The sequence below is a fragment of the Pectinophora gossypiella genome, chromosome 15 (assembly GCF_024362695.1).
Source record: "Pectinophora gossypiella chromosome 15, ilPecGoss1.1, whole genome shotgun sequence".
NCBI lineage: Eukaryota > Metazoa > Arthropoda > Insecta > Lepidoptera > Gelechiidae > Pectinophora > Pectinophora gossypiella.
Window position 1 is genome coordinate 7721186 of NC_065418.1, and position 26483 is coordinate 7747668.

The 26483-nt window shown below is 35.5% G+C and overlaps 1 protein-coding gene across 7 annotated transcripts in view; it reads right to left on the bottom strand.

Moving 5' to 3' along the window:
- Positions 1-26483, bottom strand: part of LOC126373010 (apoptosis-stimulating of p53 protein 1) — a 304602-nt gene that overhangs the window by 25278 nt on the left and 252841 nt on the right. For all 7 annotated transcript variants that reach the window (XM_050018959.1, XM_050018960.1, XM_050018957.1 and 4 more), the window contains 2 exons: positions 17775-17921; positions 9546-9672 (listed from right to left, as the gene is read on the bottom strand). In XM_050018959.1, coding sequence (XP_049874916.1) covers positions 9546-9672; positions 17775-17921 — 274 coding nt within the window. The remainder of the gene's footprint in view (positions 1-9545; positions 9673-17774; positions 17922-26483) is intronic.

A 26483-nucleotide genomic window follows, 5' to 3' on the forward strand; every position in this document is an offset into this window, starting at 1 on the left:
TACTTGAATGTGAAATAAAATCGAACGATTTAGGCCTCTCCTTAAATTGAATAACCCCAGTTCTGTTATATTGGTTATATAGAATTCTTTTGTTTCTGTACGTAAGGGTTTTAAAAGGCAGAGTTTTATTACACTGAGCATATTGGGAAAGAAAGTTTTATTTACTGACTGGAAACGACTCGCATTCCCCGAACAATGTGAAGTGATTGAAGCGGAAGAAATCGCAGGGACACGTCATGAATTTTCCTCTTTAACAGTTCCCAATAGAGCGTAGACTAATATGAATACGAAATTATTAATTATTTACCATAAGATAATTCCAACTTCATCCTTCGACAAAAACAAACGACTGCGTCAAAATACTAAATTTAAAAAAAAAACAAATATTCAACACAAATACTATAATTAGAAATGGCATTAAAAAATAACTTTGCTTGGCTTTGTTTGCTTAGTACTTCGAAAAATAAATCATACTAACGAGAAAGTCGTGAAAACATGCATAAAACGTTTGAACACAAGCTTCAGGAAAGCACTAAATACATTTGCATTCATTTCCATCCGTGGTATTGTTCAATTCATTGGGCCGATGCTTGTTGATCATTGTGAAAATTTTCCATTCAAACCGTTCAACATTGGAATTAACTATAATGCTACAGAGAGAAAAGTCGAATGAATGGCACAAAAATAAAAGTTTATTGTAGGTAAATAAAACTACAAACAGTAATGTGGCTGTGTTTGTATATGTTATTATACAAAAAAAGGAATGGCGAGTTTTTATTAAAATGGAATCCAATTACACATGTCATCATTATTTGTAGTATAATCACACTATTCGTTTCTCTGTCTGGGTTTCCGTTTATGGAATTCCTAGGAACTGTTTTTCTACGACATTTAAACTAGTAGTTGACGTTAAAAATATAATTTCTCCATTTTAAAAGTTACAATAGTAAAATGGCCAAATCGAAGCAATTCATCTCGGACAGCAATATTGCTATTTGACATTGGTTTGCATTGCGCACTTAATTTTATATGGGCAAATGTCAAATTGCAATATTGCTTTTTTAGATGAATTGCTTCGATGTGTCCTTTTTAACCCCCTGTTCGTCTTCTTTTACTTCTGTAGAGATAATAATAATAAATATAAATAAGGATCGAGAAAACTCACTCGATGTGCCTTATTGGGATCGCTTGAAATAGTAAATGGGTCACGCTATTAGATCAAGAGCAGTCTATTTGTACGGCAGACTATCTGGCATTGGACTTGTAAAAGGGCAATATAATAAAATATTTACACGGTTAACATTAGTTATGATTATTTAATAGGCTTTGTAGTGTCACGAGTTCGATCCCCGCCTTGCTGTAAAATAGGTACTTCCAGAATTCGACTTTGTAAGTTTTGTCCTAAGTGCCCTAACACCTGCACTATTAAAGACCTTTACGAAGCCACTGACAATGCCGTAAGCGTGGCCAATTATTGATCAGCAAAAATTTAGTATCGATCGCCATCGACTCGCAAAGAAGATCATGTTTGAATCACATAGGTTTCCATGATCTCTCGCGCACCCTACATAGGACTTAAACTAGCGAGCGCTGGGTATTTATAATACTATATACGTCTGCCTAACCCAAAAACGCGTGATGTTATGTTTAATAGGTAAGGTAATCTCTGCATTATAAACACTATTCTACTATTACTCTCTCTCTCTCTTTCTTTATTTAAGAGCTGCGCTCTTGTCGGTGGAGTAATCGCCATTCCTCTCTTCTTACCGCCAAATCCTTCTACTGATACGACACGACCTGCACCTTCTCTTTTATTTGTTTCATAAATGTTCTCCTAGGTCCCCTTCCTCTTTTTCCTTCAATTTTTCCTTCTGTGATGTCGTGTCTGTTTTTTCTACTATTACTACATAAAAATATGATTGAGAAAATAAATTATTTAACAGATAGATAGGTACGCAATTGACATGACACAAATCGATATGCTTTTAGAAATTTAGCCCATCAGTTTCAATTTCTCTACAGTAATTTTGTCTCCAAAGTATCTGTTATTGGGAAGTCTCAATAAAATATTAAATTCTTAACGGGATTTCTTAATGGAGATGTCAACTTGAGTGTATAGCAATGAGGATAAGAACTAGAAGCTCAAATGTAGGCGGCGGCACTGTTGAGTGTTCCTAAATTTTGTCAGTTCTCCATACTGTACAGCTAAAATTCGTGACAAATTGCTATAAAATGTGGAGCAACATGCAGTGCATCCCGTCTGAAGGATGAGTTAAGAAAAGCAGCCAGTGGGAAAAAATGCAGTTTTGATTAAAAATAAGTTTTTCATTTTTTTTTCTTTCCGATCTTTAGGGAATAAATATAACACTATGATGTTGCAAATACACGCTGCGCGATGGTTATAGTGTGAAAATATAAGCAGAGCAAAATGTTTGTTTACTCAAATATATCCGTATTGCTCTATGCTCAAATAGTGAGAACTGCCAAAATTTAAGAACACTCAACAGTAGCGACACCTGAAGTGAGAAATAGGCAGTTTTGTACCCTATTTGACTCAAATCGGATACAACCTAATGGAAGCATTGTCATCCAGTGACCTAGCAAAATCACACCAATTTACTATTCACCCCACCTTCTATCCTATTGATGTTATACTTATTTAATATATACAGTTATTTAATAAAATATATTACACACGGTGCGGCTCGTCAGTTCTGTTTCTTGAACTTGGCTTGACACGCGACCGCGTGTCTAGATTTATCTTATGTGCAGTTTTCACTAACACAGTTGGCTCGACCATTAGACGACCATCACCATCACCATCTATCATGTTGGTCTAACAGAAAGCTCGGTGAAGTGTGGGTACTTAGTTCATCTTGCGATGGATGTAGGTACCCCCGATCACCCCAATTGGGATAAAGCCTTGAGCTTATGTCGTTGTGTGTTCATAAAATATATCGTAAAATACCTAGAAAGACAGAGAGGAAGACTAAGAAGAGCTTACATGGAACATACCATATTAAAGAGAAGGCGAATTTTGTGTCTTATAAAGACGTTAAAGATTTGACCTTATATACGGAGAAATAGAGAATGCTACACCGACAATAGCATGGCTCTTAAAGTAAAGATGATGATGATCATAAGTAGGCACATTTACATAAACAAACTGTAAGAACATACGAAAATAAATATTATAAATATCTCTAAATTTTCTTTCTAAGTTACCCTAAGTTATAAATATACTTATGACTAAAAAACACACCACATGTACCGCCTCAACATAACAAGACAAATTCACATAACAATTACTTTATTGCACGTACCAGGAAACACAAAAAACAACGACAAAACAACGTTACTTACTTTCAAATAAAATATGCAATACTTTTTAACTTTAAAATATAACACTGATATTTCAGAACAAAGCTTCTGATTTTAAATGTTTAATATAAGACTTCTATTTTAGTGCCACTTTTTCCGCCCGAGATACCTATTTCAGACTCTAGAAACTATATACGTACATTATTCTTGACCTACTTGTCTTGATTATTAGTTTTAAATTAAAGGCTTTTGAATATTATAATTTCTATAAAAACTGCCCCATCCCCCCTCCGGTTGATTGAGGGAACGCTTGTGCCCAATATTGGGAATTATATAGGCTATTTATATTTATAAAAACGAACATAAAACGAGAACGAAAATTTAGTATAAAATCTTGACGATCAACGATGTGAAAGCAATCGTGAAATTACAAGTACGCTGGCAATCCCACAATGCTTAATTCGAATTATTCGAGCGCCTACACTCGAGTATTTGCTCGTCTTAGTGAATATCGATTGTGTTCTAGAAGGTTCCAGATTATTCTGGACTAATTGAAAGCCCTCTCAGCCGATGTTCTACGTCGATAAGTGGTCATAACTGCTGCAACTGACAGGATTTGAATACCAATTAAGGTATTCTGATATGACATGACCAATGTCGATAACCAATAGAATATTGCTAAGGTACTTCATAAACATATTTTTTGTAAATATATAGGTTACTATCCTAATGGGAATAATACTTAACGTTTTTCATAATCTAAGAAAATTTGTCTCAAAATATAAAATTCACCAATTAGAAATCAGGTTTTTTACAACCGACGACAGGTTTATTTTTTCACAAAGGAAAAACTACAAACGTTTTAAAATCAACCCTACGTTTCAAAGTCTTGGAAACCTCAAAAGTATATCTTTAAAAAGACCAATCTACCCTTTTGTTTTGTTTCGGTATGAGGTAAGTCTCCGTGAAAAAATATTGTTTCGCTAATTAAAATTGATTTTCTGTAGAGATTGTTGACATTTAAAGACTTATTACAAATACTGAGATGTAGTTAATGAAAGACCAGAATTTTTTTATTTTTTTTTTTTATTTTTTTTTTTATTTATTTTTATGAAACTTAAAACAATGTATAGACCAGAATTTGTAATAGGTACATGTGTGTACATACTGTGAGAAAAAATATCTTATTAGATTTTATTAACTCTTTGAAAATAAAGTTTCATTCATTTAGGTGTAATTTCAATAAAGTTTTCTTGTAATTTATGGCGAAGCTTAGAGGTTTTCTCGGATAAAATGGACAGAGATAGAAAACGAAGAAAATAAACCGAATAGTGTTTGAACTACAAATGGACTGAAAAAATTCAGTTTATGGATTCCAAATCGACTATGGTCAGAACTAAAAGCGATTCAAAGTGCCACTTTCAGTCTTTTATTTCATTTTTCTGTTCGAAAATTCCATTTTACGAAACACCGATTTCTGTAAAAGCTTTTTAGATGTGAATTTTGTAAGGAACTACCATTATATTTTGATAGGTAGGTTCTTAAATAATATTCTTTAATTCGTCAAGTACGAACATCTGAATATAACTTTTCTTTCACAAAGAACTCCCCACGGCGAACTTTAATTAAGTTTCTTATTCCGTTGTACGTAAAGGTGTTACCGAACCCCCATAATCGAGAGACGAATGACAGCTTTCGATGACGAATAACATAACTTCCAATCGAAAAATCAGTTCATTGATGGAAATTTTTGTGGTTTCCTGCTGAGTTTTGATTTAAAACAGTCAAAATATTTATCAACTGAAATATTCACTTCGTCAAGTAGTGTCAATCGTCCGGTGTGGAACCAATTCCACAATTAGTAATTTGTTCACACACCTATGTTTTTATGGATATAGATAGATATACACCTTATTACCTACACCCTAAATAAGATAAGTAAAATGTTGATCACGATTCCGTCAGAATTCTACACAGGTGTGGTTTATAGCGAACGCACAAAATTACGCTTTGAATTTTTCGCAATCAGTCACTGAGCCTATAGAATTGTCAATCAATAAGCAAATACAAGCATTCCCAATAAATCCAAATGACTTTATTAAGTTTTGGAGGTATAAAAAATTTACCATAACGGTTACAAAATGACAAAATCTCAGACAGGTCAAAATGTGTTATAAAAATATTTTATAACGAACAGGTTTTAATAACATTTTATCACCAAATTAAAATGCCTCATTGGGCTCATTTCTATGAGAGGCTATGCTAATAAATTACTTATATTGCCGACGCATCTAAATTAATACGTACGATAAAAAATTGGCTCAGGTTTTATTAGTACCAGTTTGTCTTTTTTAAAAGAAATGGGCATAGAGTCGTCGTGGTTAGGTTGTTTAGAAATTAAAAATTAATTACTTACTTTCTATACGAATGCTGATGTACTTCATGTTATTCTTTGCACGTGGTTTGCCTCCGATGGCATTAACTACTTGGCCGGAGAATTCATGTTACTTATTGAGAACTAGCTTGCTCCAGCGACTTTGTCCGTGTGGACCTCTAAGGTAATCCATGGGAAGTATCTTAGACCTGTACCTTTATTTTGACCTAATTTTTGGTCAAAATCCAGGTTTCAGGGGTTTCATCTCAAATCGGTTGCTCATCGGGTCAGCTCAGTCGGTCTCAAACGTTATAGGTGTAAAATGGTAAGAGTCAGACAAAGTAACTTTAACATTTACGATATTAGAATTGATATTTTGCCTTGACGTCCAAAAAAAGCGTCATCGAATCGATCGCCTGTCCCGCTTCATTATGAATGGATGTTTATCGATTACCTGCCACAAACAGGCTGTTCGCAGTTTCACTACTATAACTTTTGTTCCTTTTACGACACCCAATTTACATTATGTTGTCATTTATTTTATCTTTCTATAATAAATTGTGAGGAAACATTTATAACACGTAGTTTTTAGCCTAGTTACAATGTAATATATTTTCGAAACTAGGCACACTACTTATACGTTTATTTTAAAAACTATACAGGATGTAAGTCACATCGTAACGAAAACTTTGAGATGATTCAGACCATCGTTCTGAGTTGATATGAAGTGGAATTTTCCGTCGCAAAAGTATGGAACTAAAAACAATTAAAAAACCACTAACATTTTCATTAATTTTCGACAGTACGGGGTGTAAGTGACGTCGTAACGATTACAGCGGGGGATGAGCAAGCTCATTAATCTGAATTAATATCAAGTGGAATTTTCCATCGAAAGTATAGAATTGAAAATAATTTTAAAATACCTACACAAAAAAATAATCAATTTTGCGACGGAAAATTCCACTTAACATTAACACAGGATCATGGTCTGAAATTGAATCATCCCTTTCAGTATCCGCGTTATGATGTCACTTAATACTCTATATGTTATTTACCTACACATACACAAGTACATATGACTTTGGTTGTATATTATGAAGGATATGAGCTAAAATAATTTAAATATATATAAATAAAGTTCATATTTGCAAATGGTATTTTGTCGAAGTAGACAAATAAAAATCCCCTGACCTGTCCTCTCATTGGACATTCCCTTCGTAAACTAAACAAAAATAAAAAAGTTCCGAATATAAAATGAAGAAATTAAACCGTTCTTTTACACATAATATACAACAGTACACATAAGAATTTCCCTCTACCTTAGGCGGCCGACACCGAACCACTATAATAGCACGCGATTAGTACAGGCGAGTTTCCAACTACCTATTAACCCTTGTTTTCGCCTTAAGAGGATTACGAACACTTGCACAAATAGAAATGGCGGCACCTCACGTCTTGAAACCAGAAGTTAATAAGTTTAAAGTGTTCCTAAGGGCTTTTTGAACATGTTCTGTGTATGCTTATTTGGTGTTGTATATATTTATCATCCGGCATTTTCTTTCAGTATACAAACCTTGAACAAACGTGTAATATTCTCTTATTTTCGAACAAAACGTAACCGAACACAATTTAATAATATCGAAATGTACCCGAAGTATTTTTCAAACAATTTAGAATGATTGGAAACGAAAGAAACCGATCATCAATTATTATAGCATTTCGAGGATACATTTGCGATACCTTAATGGAAAGTATAAAATCAATATTGGTATTAAAATATTTAAGGACGGGCTATTGAGCACTTTAATTGAAATAAAATAATGAAGTAGGTAATCAAACACGGGGATCTTGTCGAACATAATTTTGTTTTTTATTCGCTATAACACTTGTTGGGCTGGTTTTTCCTTCGCGGGTTGGAAGGTCAGATAGGCAGTCGCTTCTGTAAAAAACCGGACCTGTTAAAAACGGGATAATGCTAAGGAGATGATTGGCTATAACACTTGAATATTCTAACTTGGAATGTTTCAAGTCAATCAATCGAATGATGTTGTTGTAGTCTGTAGGAATAATACTACGTACCTATAGAATGGGAACTCTCCGCTCCCCACCAGTGACCGAGCTAGATTTACTTCACCTCCCCTCGGTTTTACTTTATTCTTCAATAGTATGGGCGTCAGACGTCACACACGCAGATGCGCGTGTACGATAACGTCAATGTGTAGTGTCTGTGTAAAACGAGGTTTTTTGTATGAAGTGTCCGGGGTGTGGTTATAAGTAAGCGATCAAGTTATTTGTATTTTGTATTACAATAATGCATTGTACTGTAATGTATTTTATCATATTGTATTTAATAATACAATACAGTTCAACATAATTTATTATAATTGGTCTTCGGACAACTTGTTTCTGACTATTCCAATATGGATTATAACTATAGCTAACGAGATTCGAATCGATGTCGAGTTAATCCTCGTATTGACTCGGTATAAATTGAATTGCAGATTCAATTCGTAACTACCTAGATTGTAGAATGTTCGGTATATCACGGGTTCGAATCCTGACTCGGGCTATAAACCACTGAATTGGACTTTATGAGTTCGAATTTACGTTTGGATCATATCCTGACAGGATTTGTACCCTGTTAATGGCAATAGGCTCGCTCGCTCTCTATTACATGGGACTTAAAAAAAAACCATCACTGGCGAGGAGTGGGTGTATTACTACACTACCCTGCCTACCCCATCGGGAATACAGGCGTGATGCTATATAGTTTATTGCTAGGTTTGTACAGTTTCTTTTGTCATTATTATTATTATATCACTCACTGCGATTGCTTCGTTAAGTAAAAACGAAAAGATGAAAAAATATTAATTGATGACGTAGATCTTACTCCGACGCTAGCAAAGAATCTTAATTGTCTTATCATCATCATGACGAAACTGCCTTACAAAATGAAACTCAAGAACTAATTAGCTTCGAAACACAAAGTCATCGAAAACAAAAGCAAGAAAGTAATAATAAGCGGCTAAAGTTATTGTAGAAAGATTAACAGCGGAGTAGCGGTTGTTTGAGCATAACGATGAAAAAATAGCATTTCTTTTTACTACATAGCCTCATATTTAAAGAGGGGCTAAACAGACCACATTGAAGCAGTTCATCTTAAAAAGCAATATTGCTATTTGACATTTCTTGACATTGTGCACTTACTTTTATATGCGCAAATGTCAAATTGCAAAATTGCTTTAGAAAAAATGAATTACTTCAATTTAGATGATTTGTCGTTATAGACCCCAGTGTACCGGCTTGCCTCTCAAGCGACCGGGGCCGGTTCAATCTCCTGTGTCGACCTAGCATCAATGAGTTATTTATCTTAAGTACAATCTTCTTCTATGTTGTGGGTTATGAAGTGGCCAAACTCAGCAACCCTGGTATCAGGGTTATTAATGAGCCGCCAAAGGCCTCTGACATGACTCATGTAACGACTACGTACTTTTACGTCAGTAAGTAGTAATTGGGACCAACGGCTTAACGTGCCTTCCGACACAAGGATATCTTACTTTTGGACAATCAGGTGATCAGCCTGTTATGTCCTAACCAAACTAGGTATCACAAAGTGATTCTTTTGGCTATCAACCATTACAGAAGACGATACGATAATTCACTACCTTCAAGTTAGTTTAATAAAATTCGGTAAATCGCAGATACTTAGTTCTTCAAATGGTTGCACCTCTGACCCCAATTGGGAATATTTACATTAAATATACCAAGTATCAACGAGCATTATTTTTAGTCTATAAAAAAATATAACAAAAAAAATAATAGAAAATAACATCAAAGTAATTAAACTTACTAAGTGCAATATTAGCTTGCTTGTTACGATCGAGTTGGCCGCGTAACGCTCGTAGCCGTCGTAACTTTAACTCCTGCGCTTCTACGCGCTCGCGTAGCCGTCGTAGCCGCTCCCCCTCCACAGCCACCTGAAAACAACGTAGTATGACGGTTAGACGGTTCTTTTAAAGTTTTACATTTATTACATTAGACTTGCATTGCTTCCCTCGCATTCAAAATTTGAATTCGGAACTTTATTGTTTTGTTCACGCGGGAATCAAAACAAAACAACAATAAAGTACTTAATTCCGAATTCAAATTCTGATACACAATAAAGATAATAATTGGTGAACATGAAAAATAGCATTGACTTGTATTTGGAAATGAGACATTGCCGAGGGATAAAAGAAAATAGAAGCACTTGGGGGTTAAAATGGCCACATCGAAGCAATTCATCTAAGAAAGTAATATTGTTATTTGACATTTGTATGTCAAATTTCTATATTGCTTCCTTAGATGAATTGCTTCAATGTGACCATTATAACCCCCCTGTACACCTATTAATTATAAAGTTAATATTATGGAACTAAATACAAAATGTAGGTGATCATAGTTTTTGACAAGAAAGATTTACTAGATGACTAAGGGTTCAAAATGGTGTAGAAAATGGCACCATCAATAATGGAAACCTGGAAAATTTAGCTCATTTCTTTAATTGGTTTTCTGATGTAATATTGAGTTTACAATTATCTTTTCAAGGAATTTGAAATAGAATTGTGAATTCTTATAAGCGCGCCGGTGAAAGTACTCTCGATTAATGAGGAAAAAATGACGCCGTATTTTTAAAGAATATACCGGCAACGCAACGTGCCCTCGCCTAATGACCCATATCCGAGAGACAAGGCTGTACAGTTTGTGAAGATAGATACCTTTTATTTTACGTACTTATAAAACTACTGCTACTTTTTAGTACTCAGTTTATTAAGTTCTAGTTTTGTTTTTTTAGATTTAGTTTTAATGTTTATTTGATGATCCGTGCTTAGGAAGGCAGGCGGACGGCGTGAAGCCGTTGGTCCCGGTTACTACTTACTGATGTAAGTAAGAAGTCGTTACATGAGCCATGTCAGGGGCATTTGGCGGCTCAATAGTAACCCTGACACCAGGGTTGATGAGGTTGGTCATCCACCTCACAACCCACACGATAGAAGAAGACTAAGTTTTACTGCGCAATATTACTATATTGCAAAGTGTATATTTAAATCGCTAAGAAAATTATCTTTATAACAAAACCCGCCAACAATTTGTTATCAAGACGCCATTTCAAAGGGCAAGGGAGAGAAAATAATAAAATATTGTGCATTTGAGATAAGACGCGCCCGGCGACGTTATATCGGATTGGCACAATACTTAATTAAGAAAATACCGAGACGCAATCTATTTCGAATTAAGGACAAACGAGGATAACGCTTTGAAAAATTAAGAAAATTAAGACTTAATAAAACAGCTCCGTCAGGCAATTTTGTTTATTTTATAGGCGCACTTATCGCGCAAGGTTTATTTCTTTGCAGTGTGATAAATATCCCATTAGGCTACGCCCGTCCGGGCCCAGATTTATGAAAACCGGCCCGAATTTAATTTTTCTTCCTTATCTGTTTATAATTCCCGCAAAGAATCCAGTGACGGTTTTTTTTTTTCATGAAAACGAACTCTGTAAACTTTTTCGATTCGACGGGATAAATCAGGGCAAATTTAAAAGTTGTAATCGTATTTTTATATTAGTATTTTTGTGTTTGTTTCACTCCAAAAATTTGGAGGAAGAATCGTATATCATCGTATATAAATACCATCTACCTATACATACAATTTCAATATTTTAGACCATTAATAGTTAATTCCCATATCCCGTTAGTGCCCTAAAGCAGCAATAAGAACGAATGCTGAGAATTACGTTTATATCTAAACTTCTTTATTATGTAAACTTATTGTTCACAGTATGAAAGTAAAATTTTCATCACATAACTTAGTGTGCTTATAAAATATACCAAATCAAATGTTCTATTCTTTATTATACAAGTCCCTTTATATTTCATAAATCAAGTAGAAAAGGCTAAATGGGGAAAAAGACCCAGCAACTCTTATTGTCTGCTATTTTGTACTATAAAAGACGTTACAAGTGCATTCTGTACAACTTTTACCCAAGTAACCGTCCCTTGAATTTACTAAATTGACTCAGTTTAACTTTTCAAAGAAAACACGCTTCAGAACTTTCTTGTGCGAGGGTCCGATTTCTTTTTTCTACATCGCTAGAAAGGAAGATTTACGCGGGTAATTTAGTTCTATTTAGATAAAAACCGCATTGGAAACAATAAATAGAAACACGAAAGCAATTAATTTTGTATCTAGAGTGTTTACGAGGAATTGCCTCACACTATTTCTTTCATATTGTCCAACCACCTAAGCCATTTTGTTTTCAAATCATCGAGAGTAAATTTTAAATGAGTTTCATTCTATATTTTCCTTTAAGAGTTAAGAAAAGCAACCATGTCTACCTACTAAATATCTACCTATAAGTACTACCAGCTGGGTATAGCTGCCTTACTTGTCTTACCTGCCCTAATATTTACTACCCGTATGTTACATGTGCAATAGGGAATTATTGATTGATGAATATACCTGCTAATAACTTTGCTGTAATTTTTCTTATTATACAGTCCATTGACCCATATGCGTTCCGATACGGAAATAACTAAGTTATCATTAACGAAATCCTTCACCAGTATTATTAAGGAAACCAATTAGCGAGAGACATCAACTGGAAAACAGAAAATGATAACATCCCTTTCATTGAAATACTGCTCAAACTTAAAATACGTAAGGTCCCTTGTTTTCGTTTTCTTCCATTTTGTACTAAAAGGGATGTAATTTATTACAAAACTTTCCTTTGTTTATTTCTAGATACTTCTAGAAAGCTTTATAGGATCCTATTGCTCTGTAACGTTCCAAATTATGCATTCCTTGAAGAACTCTCCAATATAAATTGAAAAACAAAAAATGGCAGCAGAGATTAACATTTAAATTGAACACGATCTTGATGGAAAATAAGTAGAGATTACGCAACAGGATAAATTATTTTAACATTAAGTAGGTAAATAGATTATGGACACATAACAGTATGTAAAGAACTCTTAGGAAAAAAATATCTAATTTAATTAAGAAGTAGGTACGTAATTGCATACACTTTACGTATATAATAATAATAAACAAGTATTCTAGGGTTGATGGGGTCGGTCATCCACCTCATAACCCACACGATAGAAGAATAAACAAGTGTATTAATACGAATATACGGCCTCTGTGGTCCAGTGGTTGAGTGTTATGCTCACGATCCGGAGGTCCCGGGTTCGAATCCCGGTGGGGACATATCACAAAAATCACTTTGTGATCCCTAGTTTGGTTAGGACATTACAGGCTGATCACCTGATTGTCCGAAAGTAAGATGATCCGTGCTTCGGAAGGCACGTTAAGCCTTACTGGTTACAACCCACGCGATAGAAGAAGAATACGAAATGTTTTTAATTATAAACACACTGAGCCCAATGATTATTTTGCGGTGTTATCATTGGATACCGCGTGGTATTGTTAAGTTAAACAATACAATAAATATACACAACTATGAGGGAGATAAGTCGAATTAATGGAGGAAATAGGAAAGTTCAAGGCCGTTAGAAGTAAACTGAACAGGAATTTGGTTCAGCTGAAGAATTTGTCTTAATAATATCGAGTAGGTTTACTTGTAAACGACATATTTTCTATAGTAAAATTATAAATAGGAAATATTATTATTTTTGTTTGTATTGAAAAACTCAACAACTAATGGACCGATTTCAAAAACTCTTTCACCTTTAGAATGCTACATTGTCCCTGAATAACATAGGCTACATTAATTACTATAAAAAAATAGGGAACCCTACTAATTGTACCCGATCCTTCTGCCAGGTAAATGTTTTAAATCAACTTTATAAATAGAATACTTTATAACATCGCTTTAGGGTATATTACTATTAAGTATTTAAGTATAAAGTTAAATGGAATTCTATAGTCTCTGCTTACCCCGGTGGGAAATAGGCGTGAGTTTATGTATGTATGTATGTATGTATAAAGTTAAATTTGGAAGCTCTTGAAAAACTTGTACTAGATTGTGAACTGACTTTAATAATTTCCATCGTTACCTAACAGTTTTTTTCATGTCTGTAGTTCCTCGAAATATTACTACACTTAATGTTATATTTGAGTATTCTTCACAAGACAAAACACCGATAAAATATGTTATAAAAAAGAAAAACATTTTACCTGCAAAACTTGCTAATACGATCCTTCAATTTCCGTTATAAAACTCTCAGATTTCAATCCAAAATTCTGGTAACGATTTGCTAGCTTTTAATAATAGACACCCCTTCGAATATACAATTTTAAAATTATATTCTTTTAAATACATTTTTACCTCTCGCAAATTATGAAATTTCAAACATCGAATATCTAGATGAAATATAAATCGCAGCATAAAGTTTGCAGTCTATTAGACTCATTCATTCGGTAACCCTATTTGAACAAACATATACCTACATATTCTAAACTTTGTGGATATAAAACATAAGTAGTTAGCTTGCTTAGAGATCCTAACCAGATCCTACTCTGTGACTCAGAATGTTCTAGTTTTTCAATAACCACCGCCCGCAGCGAACATTTTCATCGGAACCCAAAATTGTGTTTTGTTCAGGTCAGTCAGTTACAGACGTGTTTTATACAAAGTCGACTGGCTGATTAAATTATCAGATGAACCGTATAAAACTCCGCTCCTCTAACTGGATAATCCGATTTCGGAATCCAAAAAATAAGATAGAAAACACCACCGTAAACCACCACCACCATAACCACCGTCATTTCTAGCTCGTAAAATGAGGAAACTGAATTGATAGATTCACGTGGGTCGCAAGTCGGCAATTGTTATAGTGGGCAATTTGGAATGGGCAGTGGGCAATTCTGAATGGGCAGTAGGCAATTTTCAATAGTAGTGGTTAGATAGGTTAAGCCATTCTCAATAGTTAGTACCACACGTTCAGACAAGCGTAACATGATACGCCCCCCGGCGCATTTTGTCGTCAAGCTACGTAGAATTGATTATTGGCGATGAATTGAAGAGCACCTCTAGTATATAACAGTTGCATTCTAAGTTCGATTTTGGAACCAGTTAAACAAAGAGATTGTGCTTTTTGAATATTCATGGTTGTGGGTGTTTCGTCAGTGTTTTGTTTGTGCTTTCTGATACGTAGATGGCTGGATATTTGTCTTGTATACCCTATAGTTAGTTCATGCTCATATTATGTCGTTGGTCTAGCAGAAAGCTCGGTGAGGCATGGGTTCTTAGTTCATCTTTCAATGGATGTACCCCAATTGGTATATAGTCGTGAGCTTACGTTATAAGCCTACCATAATGCAGTATCTGGATTGATATGTGTTAACATTTCAGATGTATGCCTTATTTAACCTAGCATGATTGAAGTTACATATTTCGTCTCTATTATCTGTTCTGCTGTTATTTTAATCATGCTAGGTTATAGGGAATCTCTCTCTTTATTTAAGAGCTGCGTTCTTGTCGGTGGAGTAATCGCCTTCAATACTCCATAGATAGGGCGTGTCTGATAGGGAATAGCGATCATAAAAAACCTAACGCTAAGTAACTTCAAACGCTGAGCTAAACATTAAGTTCAGCAAATCTCGTCGTGTCTACTAGAGGAGTGAAGTAGAAATGAAATTTTCAAATTAGGTAGCGTACAGTCCATTTCGCAAGAGAAAGCGCGCGTCGCCCAGCAAACCCGACCTCTCTACGTAATGAACATCGAATTATTTGCTCTAATTAAAAATCCGAGTGGAATTCCAACACATTTTAACCCTCAGCTTGAATTTCATCCTCAGGTCAACTTTCGTCAGGTGTTCTCAATGAACAAAAATAAGTAGGTCTTGGGGCACCGCTATTTTAGTAACATGTTGTCGGTTTCATTAATTATGGTTATTGATATTACTTTTTCATGCGAACTTAAAACAAATTACAAAATTATTATATTAGGTGCACAAATAGACCTTCAAATATAACATCATTATTTATAACATTATTATCTAGTATAGTTTCATTAAATAACAATATTACATTAGCAACATCAAACAATATCGCTGAACAAGCTTCGCTCTGAACTAAATTTATCTACATTTTCCTTATAAAAGCTCGATCTTCTTGGTTCAATAAACACATGTTTCTTCGTTGTGTCGGCATGTGTAGGTTTACAATACAAACGGCAGTGTTATTGGATCGGCACAAGGCACAACAACTGGACATCCAGAGGGATATTTGCAAACCCTATCGACACATCTGTATCGAATAAAGCTTCGGTGTCTGTAACGAAGCAGATTTTGTGCTATCGAAATAGGATTTCTATCCTGTTTTGTTATAGGTTTGATGTCGTTGTGCGCTATGTATTTACAGTTCATATGACTATGGACTAGTTTGCCATGTCCTTTGATGCCAATAATGCTATGAAAAAAAAACAATTATGAAAACAGATCATCATCAAATGCAATTCGTTTCAAAGTTTAATAATAAATAAGGAATAATACCCAATAATAGGCATTTATTTCTTAAGGAACTCATTAATTTGAATGGTCTAATAATTAAACAAATTAATACCCCTACAGAGTCAAAGAATGAAATTGAAAAGGAAAACGGTGGTATTTTTAAAGGTTTTTATCATAATAATGAAGTCGTGAAAGCTAATCTAAAGCACACAGACACAGCGACCTTCAGAATGTTTATTTAATACCCTTGCGAAATTAAAAAGGTCATTTTGGGGGAAAGAACAAAGGACTAACTTTTGTCCTGCTGATATATGTGTTAGGACAGGATTATTATTTACATCATTCGTAGTCCTTTTTAACATACACAGTTAATATGTAAGAAAGAGAGATAAAGATACGGGTTATGGGTGGTAAGAAAAAACGGACATATTAACAACTAAGAATAAATATGTAGTCTTTTAATACTACTTAAAACAATGACAAAACAGGAATAAGAGTTAATACAAGACCTACATTTTTCTTGTATGTCTTATAAATAACAAAATTGTATGTAGCACGCTCCAATAAGTTTAAATTCAGAAAATTGTAGGTAAGAGCTTCCTTTGAAGCATAGTTGGCAGTATCTATCTCTCTTACTTAGAGTTAATAATCTTGGCTCTCGCGCCTCTCGGCGTATTTATGATGGTGAATTAATGAATGAAAACCACTTTCCCTCGGCGGATTTCATTAAACTCTATTTGCTTCCCGTACAGAATCTTGCCGGCCCTAATAAACCCGACGGACATACAACAAGCTGATTTTAGAAGATACTAATTTGCAAGAAGGATTTTATAAAATACTAAACATACCTATTAAGTAGGTATGTTTAGAAAAGATAAAAGAAATATGTGTCAATAAAAACAATGGTTTTCACGTTACTGAATAGCAATTATTCCTTACGGTAACTTTTATATTTCGTGCATAACACTGCAACTCCAAAAAGTTCACAAAATCATGCGCTTGACTTTAAAACAATTGCAACTTACTTGAAACTAACGGCCATAAAATAAATAAACTACAAAACTCGTAAATTCCTCGTAGCAAAATGTCATTCCCAGTCGACTTTGTACGTAGTTGCCACCAAACCAATAGTTTAACGATCACTAAACTTTGTCAAATAGGAAATTATTTGAAGTTGGCAGTACCGGATATTGTTAGTTTTAAACGATCGTATTTATAAGCCACTTTCAAGGAAACCAGTAAAAGAGATTGTATTCCGTAATTTTCATGACAGTTTTATAGTTAATCGTAATTTTGCAAGTAGCATTATGTTATAATGATTTATTAAGTACTAAAAGATACTTTACTATAAGATTACGTTTTCGTTTACCTACGTATTATAAAATGTTTTGTATTGTAACATAATTTTTCAAAAGTATATTTAACTTTTATGTTTGTGTAGCTTCTTCGAGGGAGAGAGTATATTATAAGATATGGCACAATCTTATTGATTGTTTAATTAAATTGAATCCAGGGGATTCGTCACACTCTGGGCGCTAACGCTCGCGCCGCGCTGATGTCAGGCTGCCGGCGGCGTCGCGCTGGCGCCCCGTCACGCCGGTACTGTGACGTGAGCAGTACTGACCTGATGCTGCCTCGCCTCCTGTTGCTTGAGGTACCGCAGCCGCTGCTCCTTCGCACAGAGCAGCTGGTGCTGCGTGTCGATCTGCTGCTGCTGACGGAGCGCCATCGCGCGCAGCTCGCCCAGCGTCAACTCCACCCCTTCCCCCAACTGCGGACAACAATAATATCACCATTAGAATCATGCTTTGGGAATCAATTCAGCGGTCAGTCACTTGTTATATAGGGTGCCTATTACCGAAGTAACTGTGGTTCTTCATTTTAGGATTTCGCATCAAAAGTGACTGCATTTTGCGTAAGTGTTTACTTATTTTAGTTATGCATACCACATTACGGACGTGAGTTTATGTAAATGTAGGTATGTATGTTCAGAAAAAATAGATGAGAGCTAAATATTAAACACATAATACTGGGTTTTTACCGCGTTATTATCAGGAATATACGACTCCCAATATTTCAACACTGTTGCAAGTGACATGGTCACGGGACGACTGATGAAATTGGAGTGAAGTAGGTAGATCCATAATTTTCTAAGGGTAAACATATCTGTCTACCCTCTTTCTTTGCCGCTTGTTTCTACATAATGATGTCGGAATGTTCGGAACCATCTAAATATAACACCATAAGTTCACGACTATATCCCGATTTGTGGCAATAGGCTAGTTTCCAACTAGTCAAATCAGTTACTTTTTACTAAACGTCAAAACACGAAATTACTATGGAATTTGTATGAAAAAGCACTCTGTGACGTCATAGAAAAACGTGACAAAATGTCGGACTTATTATTACGTTTTTCTTGATTAAAATTCATAAATAAGTTTAATAGAAAAAAGAAAATGTTTTTCGTTAGTTTTAGATGTGTCTTTATTTAGTAATCAGAATTTCATAATTTATCTTGAACCTAGTACACGACCCAATTAGAGGCACATCCATCACAAGATGAACTAAGCCAAATATTTACACCATCCTATAAAGAAGGCATTAGGCACACTCTTGGATAGAGTAATGTCGAGAAGCAAAATGAACATAATTGTTTTACTACACACACATAATACTACGTACCTACAGTGTATCTATTATGGTAACAAGTATACCAGTTTTCGTTCATAACATATAACAGCTCTCGGGAGTGGATAGTAAAATTGACCCACTAACTGTACGACCCAGTATAGTTTGATAAATAAAGCGACCACGAACAATGCCCGGATTCCAAGATAGCTGTGTTAGTTCAGGTTCTTGTATACTGATATAGAGGACAGCAAACTTCGTTCCCGTCCGTTTTAGTTTTTGCTTAACGAAGTTGGAATTTCCTTGGTCTTTATCTCGTAATGTTTATTTTGAATAAATTGTTTATGTAGCTGTTTATTGATGTCGTATTGTTATACTAATAAGCATTTTTTTTCTTTAATTTAGTAGTACTAGTGTATAACATTATTTGATTGCTTTTTTTTTTGGCGTGACTTATTGTAGATTTGCCGCAGACGGCATTAACAACTTGGCCGGACAAATGGGGAGCGCTGAAGGCTCTCACCCGGTAAAACGTTTAAGACAACAGGCCTGAGGGTGCCCAGTTGGGCGCGAACCTCGGCTCAGGGCGTCGTCTGAGAGGAAAAATATTTGAAAGAATTAATCGACCCTAGGGGGTCGATAGCGATAAGCGCTGATTGAGGGAAATCGTCGACCATGCCGGCGGGGTCGGTATCAGGATCCTGAAGTGTTTGGTGTCGCGAGCTGATTTGCTGCCTCTATGGCTAGAGTAATCGGGTCGTCGGGATCGTATATTACGTCCTTCGGACGCCGATACTTTCTACTACCGTCCACTACCTTTTCATTTGATTGCATTATTATAATATTTTCAAGTGCGAGTGTCGTATACAGATGCTCTTGTATCTAGTCTAGACACAAGTCTCACAAATTATAAGATCAAAAAGTTGATGTTCTCTTCTTACTACGTATACATGTTTATGAGATTTTTTTATATTACAGCGAACAAAATATACAAGCTTTGTTGTTTGTGTTTTCCAAACGTAGATCAAACGTCTTCGTAACTATAACTTTACGTTCATTCTACATAAATCAACCTTTTCATATTTTTATTGAGATAAAAGCACTAAATATATGTACCTACATAAATAGCTTTATTCCCTCAAGTAATCTAAATATAATTGTTCATTTATTAATAATAAATTAAATTTCCTCTTAAGCTTGCCTTTTAATATCCAAACGCCAATATGGAAATGTACTTTATAAGATTTTTTTTTAAAAATATTGTTATAACGAAAACGGATTTGCCGATTCACCTCAATATTGTCACAGGGTGAACTTTGTCAATTTTTCTTAAGGCGACTAACTCAATTGAAACTTCCGGATCTGTATAACTTAAGATATACGAGTTAGAAATAAATTGTGAGTAGAATCCTCTTAGCTCTTTCCCCTTAGTTCATTTTATAGGATAAATTACCTGACTTTTCTGAGGAGACTTTAATCTTTTTTGATGTTGCAGCGAAACCAGAGTGATCCAGTACATACATACATACATAAACTCACGCCCGTAATCCCTAATGGGGTGGGCAGAGCCACAAGTAATCAAGTCGAATTTAGTGTTTTTTTCGAGCTGGGATTCGAATACTTAACACTGTGATGTAAGTCACGCGTTCTCCTAATAGGTATCACGGATTCCAACAATTTACTAATTCAAATTCAGGTATTTACCTATTTCTTAATTTTTGTAATTTAATTATGTCTTAGTGAGACTCTGATCCTGCAGTCAATATGCCTATGCAATTTTGCAGGACATTGCATTTATACCAGTGTTATTTAAGGCCTTAATAATAATAAATAAATAATAAATGAAAAACTGAAATTAATAAGTATAACAACAAACGTTTTAAAAACATAGGAGCTCGCTGGCGCAGCAGTTAACGCGCTCGGTCTCCGATTGTTGAAGTTAAGCAACTTTCGCAAAGGCCGGTCATGGGATGGATGACCACAAATAAAAAAAGTTTTCATCTCGAACTCCTCCGTGCTTCGGAAGGCACGTTAAGCCGTTGGTCCCGGCTGTATTAGCAGTCATTACTAACCATCAATACGCACTGGGCCCGCGTGATGGTTTAAGGCCCGATCTCCCTATCCATCCATAGGGAAGGCCCGTGCCCCAGCAGTGGGGACGTTAATGGGCTGATGATGATTTGTAAAATACGCAACGAAAATTATGAACAAAAAGACTCTATGAGCAAAAGATTACCTACATTTTATACATAACTCAATCATAAACTACGTAAAGCATTGATCTAAATATATAAAAGGAGAAACTGACTGATTGACATATCAACGTACAACCTAAACGGCTAAACGTAGGCACTTGAAATTTGGAAGGGACGTAGCTTAGTTACAGTAGAGGTGCACTAAGATATTCCTACGGGAACGGGAATTAGCGGGAAAATCCTTTTGTATGAAAAATCTAAACCGCTTAAGTTAGACGCTTGAAATTTGGCATGCACTTAAAGTTTAGTTGCAACAGGATATTGCAAAATTCCCACGGGAACGGGAGTTAGCGGGAAAAAACTTTTGTATGAAAAAATCTAAACCGCGTAAGATAGATACAAGCCACGCGGACGAAGTCGCGGGCAAAAGCTAGTATAATTATAATAGGTTACTATAGTAACACGTAAGAGATTTCCATCCGATTCCATTTTCCGACATAGACGTTTATTTATTCCCTATAACATTTTCCTTATGAATCCAACAATGATTTTACTTTCACAAGGCCAATTGTAATCCCTATATTCAAATAAGTTGCTGCCTATCTTGGGATCCCGAGCCCATCTACCTACGGAAGGTACAAAAAAGTAGCAAATGGAAAGTATTCCGAAAGGGAAAAGTCGGTCCTTAATTTTTGACTCAACATGCATTATTATTTGGGTGAACGCGGATTTTCCATTCGTTCAAGCGGATTAGTGGCCGGGTGGAAAATATGAGTGTCTCGCAGAGATAGCCTCAGCAGAAAGCTACAGCTTTAGCCATCCACAGGACCCTAGTGATGTCTACTTACTGTATTTGCACCGTTTTTATTTTTCTGCAATTAAAATACATGTCTATTGTTATATTACAGCCTCCGTGGTCTAGTTGTTAGAGCGTTAGGCTCACGATCTGGAGGTCCGGGTTCGATTCCCGATGGGGACATTGTCGAAATCACTTTGTGAGACTGTCCTTTGTTTGGTAAGGACTTTTCAGGCTTGAATCACCTGATTGTCCGAAAAAGTAAGATGAATCCGTGCTTCGGAGGGCACGTTAAGCCGTTGGTCCCGGCTATTAGCCGTAAAAGCACCTCCATCAACCCGCATTGGAGCAGCGTGGTGGAGTATGCTCCATACCCCCTCCGGTTGATTGAGGGGAGGCCTGTGCCCAGCAGTGGGACGTAGATAGGCTGTTTATGTTATGTTTATGTTATGTATTGTTATATTATATTTTAATATCGTAAGTATATGTAAATAGATATTCAGGAGCGAAACGATTAAGAAAAGTTATTTAAAAGTAAGTAATTGAAATGCTATCATTCTCGTCAATAGGGTAATTGGCAGATTATTTTTTATTGCATCAATCTACTCATGTGAGAATTCTGAAGATAGAGTTTCTCAATAATATAAAATTTTAATGACGACAATATAGCGATGTAATTTGTATATTGTTATGATTTTATTGTGATGTAATATTGAAATATTGTAAAGTAATCTATATAATGTGTACCTACTCATCGAAATATTTGTTGACGTGTAATGTTTATTATGAATATAGAATTTAATTGAATTGAATTGAAGATCTAAAATCAGTTTTGGATCTAAAGTCAGTTGAGGAATGTAGTTCTAGCGAAAAGCTTTTAACTAGCGTCATGTGATGTCACGAGTTCCTATTGTCATTTATTTCTAACTTTCCTATTTCGGATGACTGTAGCTGTTACATTTCTGTTACAAATTTCGAATCTGTCACATTTGACTATCAATTTCTGTCTATTTAATAATGTGAAAAACTCTTTATTTTAGATATTTGTCAACTACCCTATTTCATGCCCGAAACCTGCGGTGAAGCGCTTCCCTAGTTAAAGCACTCCGGAAGACTTTATACGGAATTAGTGGCTTACGATTGTTTGGAATTGTCTCCACAACTCTGTAGGGTCACCCGTTTATATATCCATTCTGAGGATCTGTATTGCATTACGATGCAGTGTTTCATAGCAATCTAATATACACTAGACATTTTTATGACAAGTTCAAGACAAGCAAAATGAAAAGTCAGGAAGAAATCATCCTTCTTTATGGATCGAACTAAGCAAGGAAATCCAAAAGAAACCCTCAATGTGTGTGTCAATTGTTTTATCAACCTTGTGTAAAGTTCCAATGTCCGTGATGAGTTCATAAGCCATAATAATAATTCGTTCCAATATATCGTAAATAATATCACAGTCGACCCGAAAAATTCCAGTGGAACTATTCGAGTTGAATGATGCGACACCTTAACGAAAGCCGGCGGCGAGCCACAAACAAATGGAACGTCTTATTTCACTGGGGCTGTATAAAATTCTTGGATTTCGGCCTTTCGGCCCCTCGGCCTTGTGGGCGTATCGGTGGATTAAGCCCGCCTGCGGTCGCGATTTATGTGTGTCTTGACACTTGTTGATAGCTACTCGGGTATTGAGGGAGATAAATTATGGAACTGTCAACGCAAACAACGAATAATAATAATCGCGACGACGCACTTTCGCTTTGGCTAAAAACAAAAGACGATATTACGACACAATACCCCAAATGGGGCTTCTGACTTGAATTTAAATGATTTGTTGAAGTGTCTCGGGATTATTAATTTTAAAGTCTAAATGTTATGAATTATGTTTGATGGATAACAAAGTACTTGAGGAAGTACTTCATCATCATCAGTCCATTAACGTCCCCACTGCTGGGGCACGAGCCTTCCCTATGGATGGATAGGGAGATCGGGCCTTAAACCATCACGCGGGCCCAGTGCGGATTGATGGTTATTAACGACTGCTAATGCAGCCGGGACCAACGGCTTAACGTGCCTTCCGAAGCACGGAGGAGTTCGAGATGAAAACTTTTTTTATGTGGTCACCCATCCTATGACCGGCCTTTGCAAAGTTGCTTAATTTCAACAATCGCAGACCGAGCGCGTTTACCGCTGCGCCACCGAGCTCCTCTAAGCTCCTCGAGGAAGTACTTATCTGATGTAATTTTTATAATAAAATATCTTGTTTATCTAGAATTCTATCAACTTCTCATTTTCCTTTCAGAATTTCGTGAATGCGCTGAACTAGTACTTATTATTTTGAAAGTTTGAATTCCCAACTTTATTTCAAATGGAAGCAAGAACTGGAAAATACTGTACTTTTAGAATAGTTACAAAGTTTACTTTTCTTATGGAAACGCTAATAAAGTAGGATTGCTTATCTTTAATATTAATAGATGACACAAGACGCAGTGTTTGTATTGAATGAAAATATTTTCGACAAAAAGGCTAAATAGCAATAACACAGGACCCCGACCCGTCACAAAAATTTCATTCACTTTCTACAACCCTTCTAAAGTGCAATGTAACTGAATATCAGGGCGTCCTCGACAATAAAACGCTCGCTATTTCTTTCGAGTTTTCTGTAGTTTTTCTTTGAGCTTGGTCAATTCACTTTGTGTCGCTCGAGTGGCTCCGGGGGCAAAAGGTCGAGATTCCAAAGACGGGTTACCTGTAGTCCAAACAACGTTTGAGTAAAACGGAACGGTACGGGCTACCCACGTGCATGAAATAACAATCTATTCAAAATAATAAAAACATTTCTACTTCACCTATTAGGGTTGAATGGAAAAGAAATTGCGGGCAGACCTCCGGACTATATGCCTGAATACTAATGTGCTTGGACTCTTTTTTACCTTGCCAGTTTTTTTCGTTTATTTATTTGACCGTATGATAGAATTAGAAATCGCTACGCTTGGTTCGAAACTGAAGGAAAAGCCGTAAAAAAATACCTACTTTCAGTATTGAATAAGAATATGGACGTAAATTATGAGCTACAGCAATCATAGAAGGACAATGTTCTGGAACAATCCAGACTTTAGCGTTATGTGTTTATTTATTTGACTGTATCGTGGATCAATTACTAGGCTTATTTCGTAACTGAAGGAAAAACGTGGAACAAAATATTTTCTCAATATTTAATAAGAATATCAAGAGAAGAACAATATTATGGAACAATCCTAACCTTGGCGTTACGTACGGTCACGAGTACTAATATGTACCTATACACTTTGAAACCATGTCACAGTAACTTTTTGACAAATTAAACCGTAAGTGTCATTAAATTTCAAATATGATAAAGCGACAGGGTTCTAAAGTGGGTACATGATATTGCCTGCAGTCTCGTAGCAGTTTACTTTTAACTTTATGTCTAACCTAAAGTAAAATTAATTATTCCCCAATACGTTTTACCTCTTCCTAATTCGATACAGTGCAAACTTTTGTTCATGGGAACAACGTAAGTGTGTGTACGATCTTAAATAATGCGCGTAACGAAGCTAATGTTTCAAACAAATCAAACTTCATTAATTAAACTGGAAGTGGAGCAATCGCGAAACAGCTTAGCTGGGAATACGTAAACATGATCGTGAAGTAGCATTACATGTATGGAAATGGTATTAAGGAATTATCCGCCTGTAGGCGAATAGCGATGAGTGTGAGAATATCAAGTACTTACATACAACGAATATAAAGCTCACGCGTATTTCCCACCGGAGTAAGCAGAGACAATAGAATTATATTTGCTTCGATCCTGACACACTTCTCTTGCTTCCTCCACATTCATCAATCGCTTCATACACGCACGCCGGTTCAGAGTAGATCGTACTAAACCTTTTCTAAGGACATCTCCAATTTGGTCAATGTAAGTCCTGGACACTGGAGCTAGCTTAGCTTTTTTGTTTTTTATGTCATTGATATCGTCACTGGTCGAGTAACAAGAGTTTGTGCGTTTGAGTTCTAATGTCGCTTGTTGGAATGAACAAATGAGGGATTTTTCAGGCTATATATTTATATACACATATAACAAAAAGTATATAGAAGCCAGCCAGCTGGAAGAAATATCTTTGTTTAGAGATAAGCAATATAAGCATGCCTGTACTATCTGTTTTCATTGTATGTTTCTTGTGTCTGTTTTATTGTGTACAAATAAATAAATAAATAGATGGCGGTTTACAAATGAGTTTGTTTAACTTTCTAAGTTCATGGATAATAGACATCTTTTTTGATCGTTGTTTTTGGGTATAAATAATGACCCATGCTATTACACCCAGGAATAACACATATTCTACCCATTATTACTCTGATCAAAATAAAGAGAAGCAATGTAGGTAGCAACCTAATTCTATAACAATTATTTTTATAATAAAGCAATCAATAATATTTTTTTTAATTGGAAGTAACGATGGTGAATGTCGGTGTACGGACAAACCAAAGTTGCTTTTTGTTGCACCGTCAATTGTAAAAAATTGTATTCAGAGGTGTTAAAATGGCCACATCGAAGCAATTCATCTAAGAAAGCAATATTGCAATTTGACATTTGCGCACATAAAAGTGAGTCCGCAATGCAAACAACTGTCAAATTGCAATATTGCTTTCTTAGATGAATTGCTTCGATGTGGCCATTTTAACCCCCCAG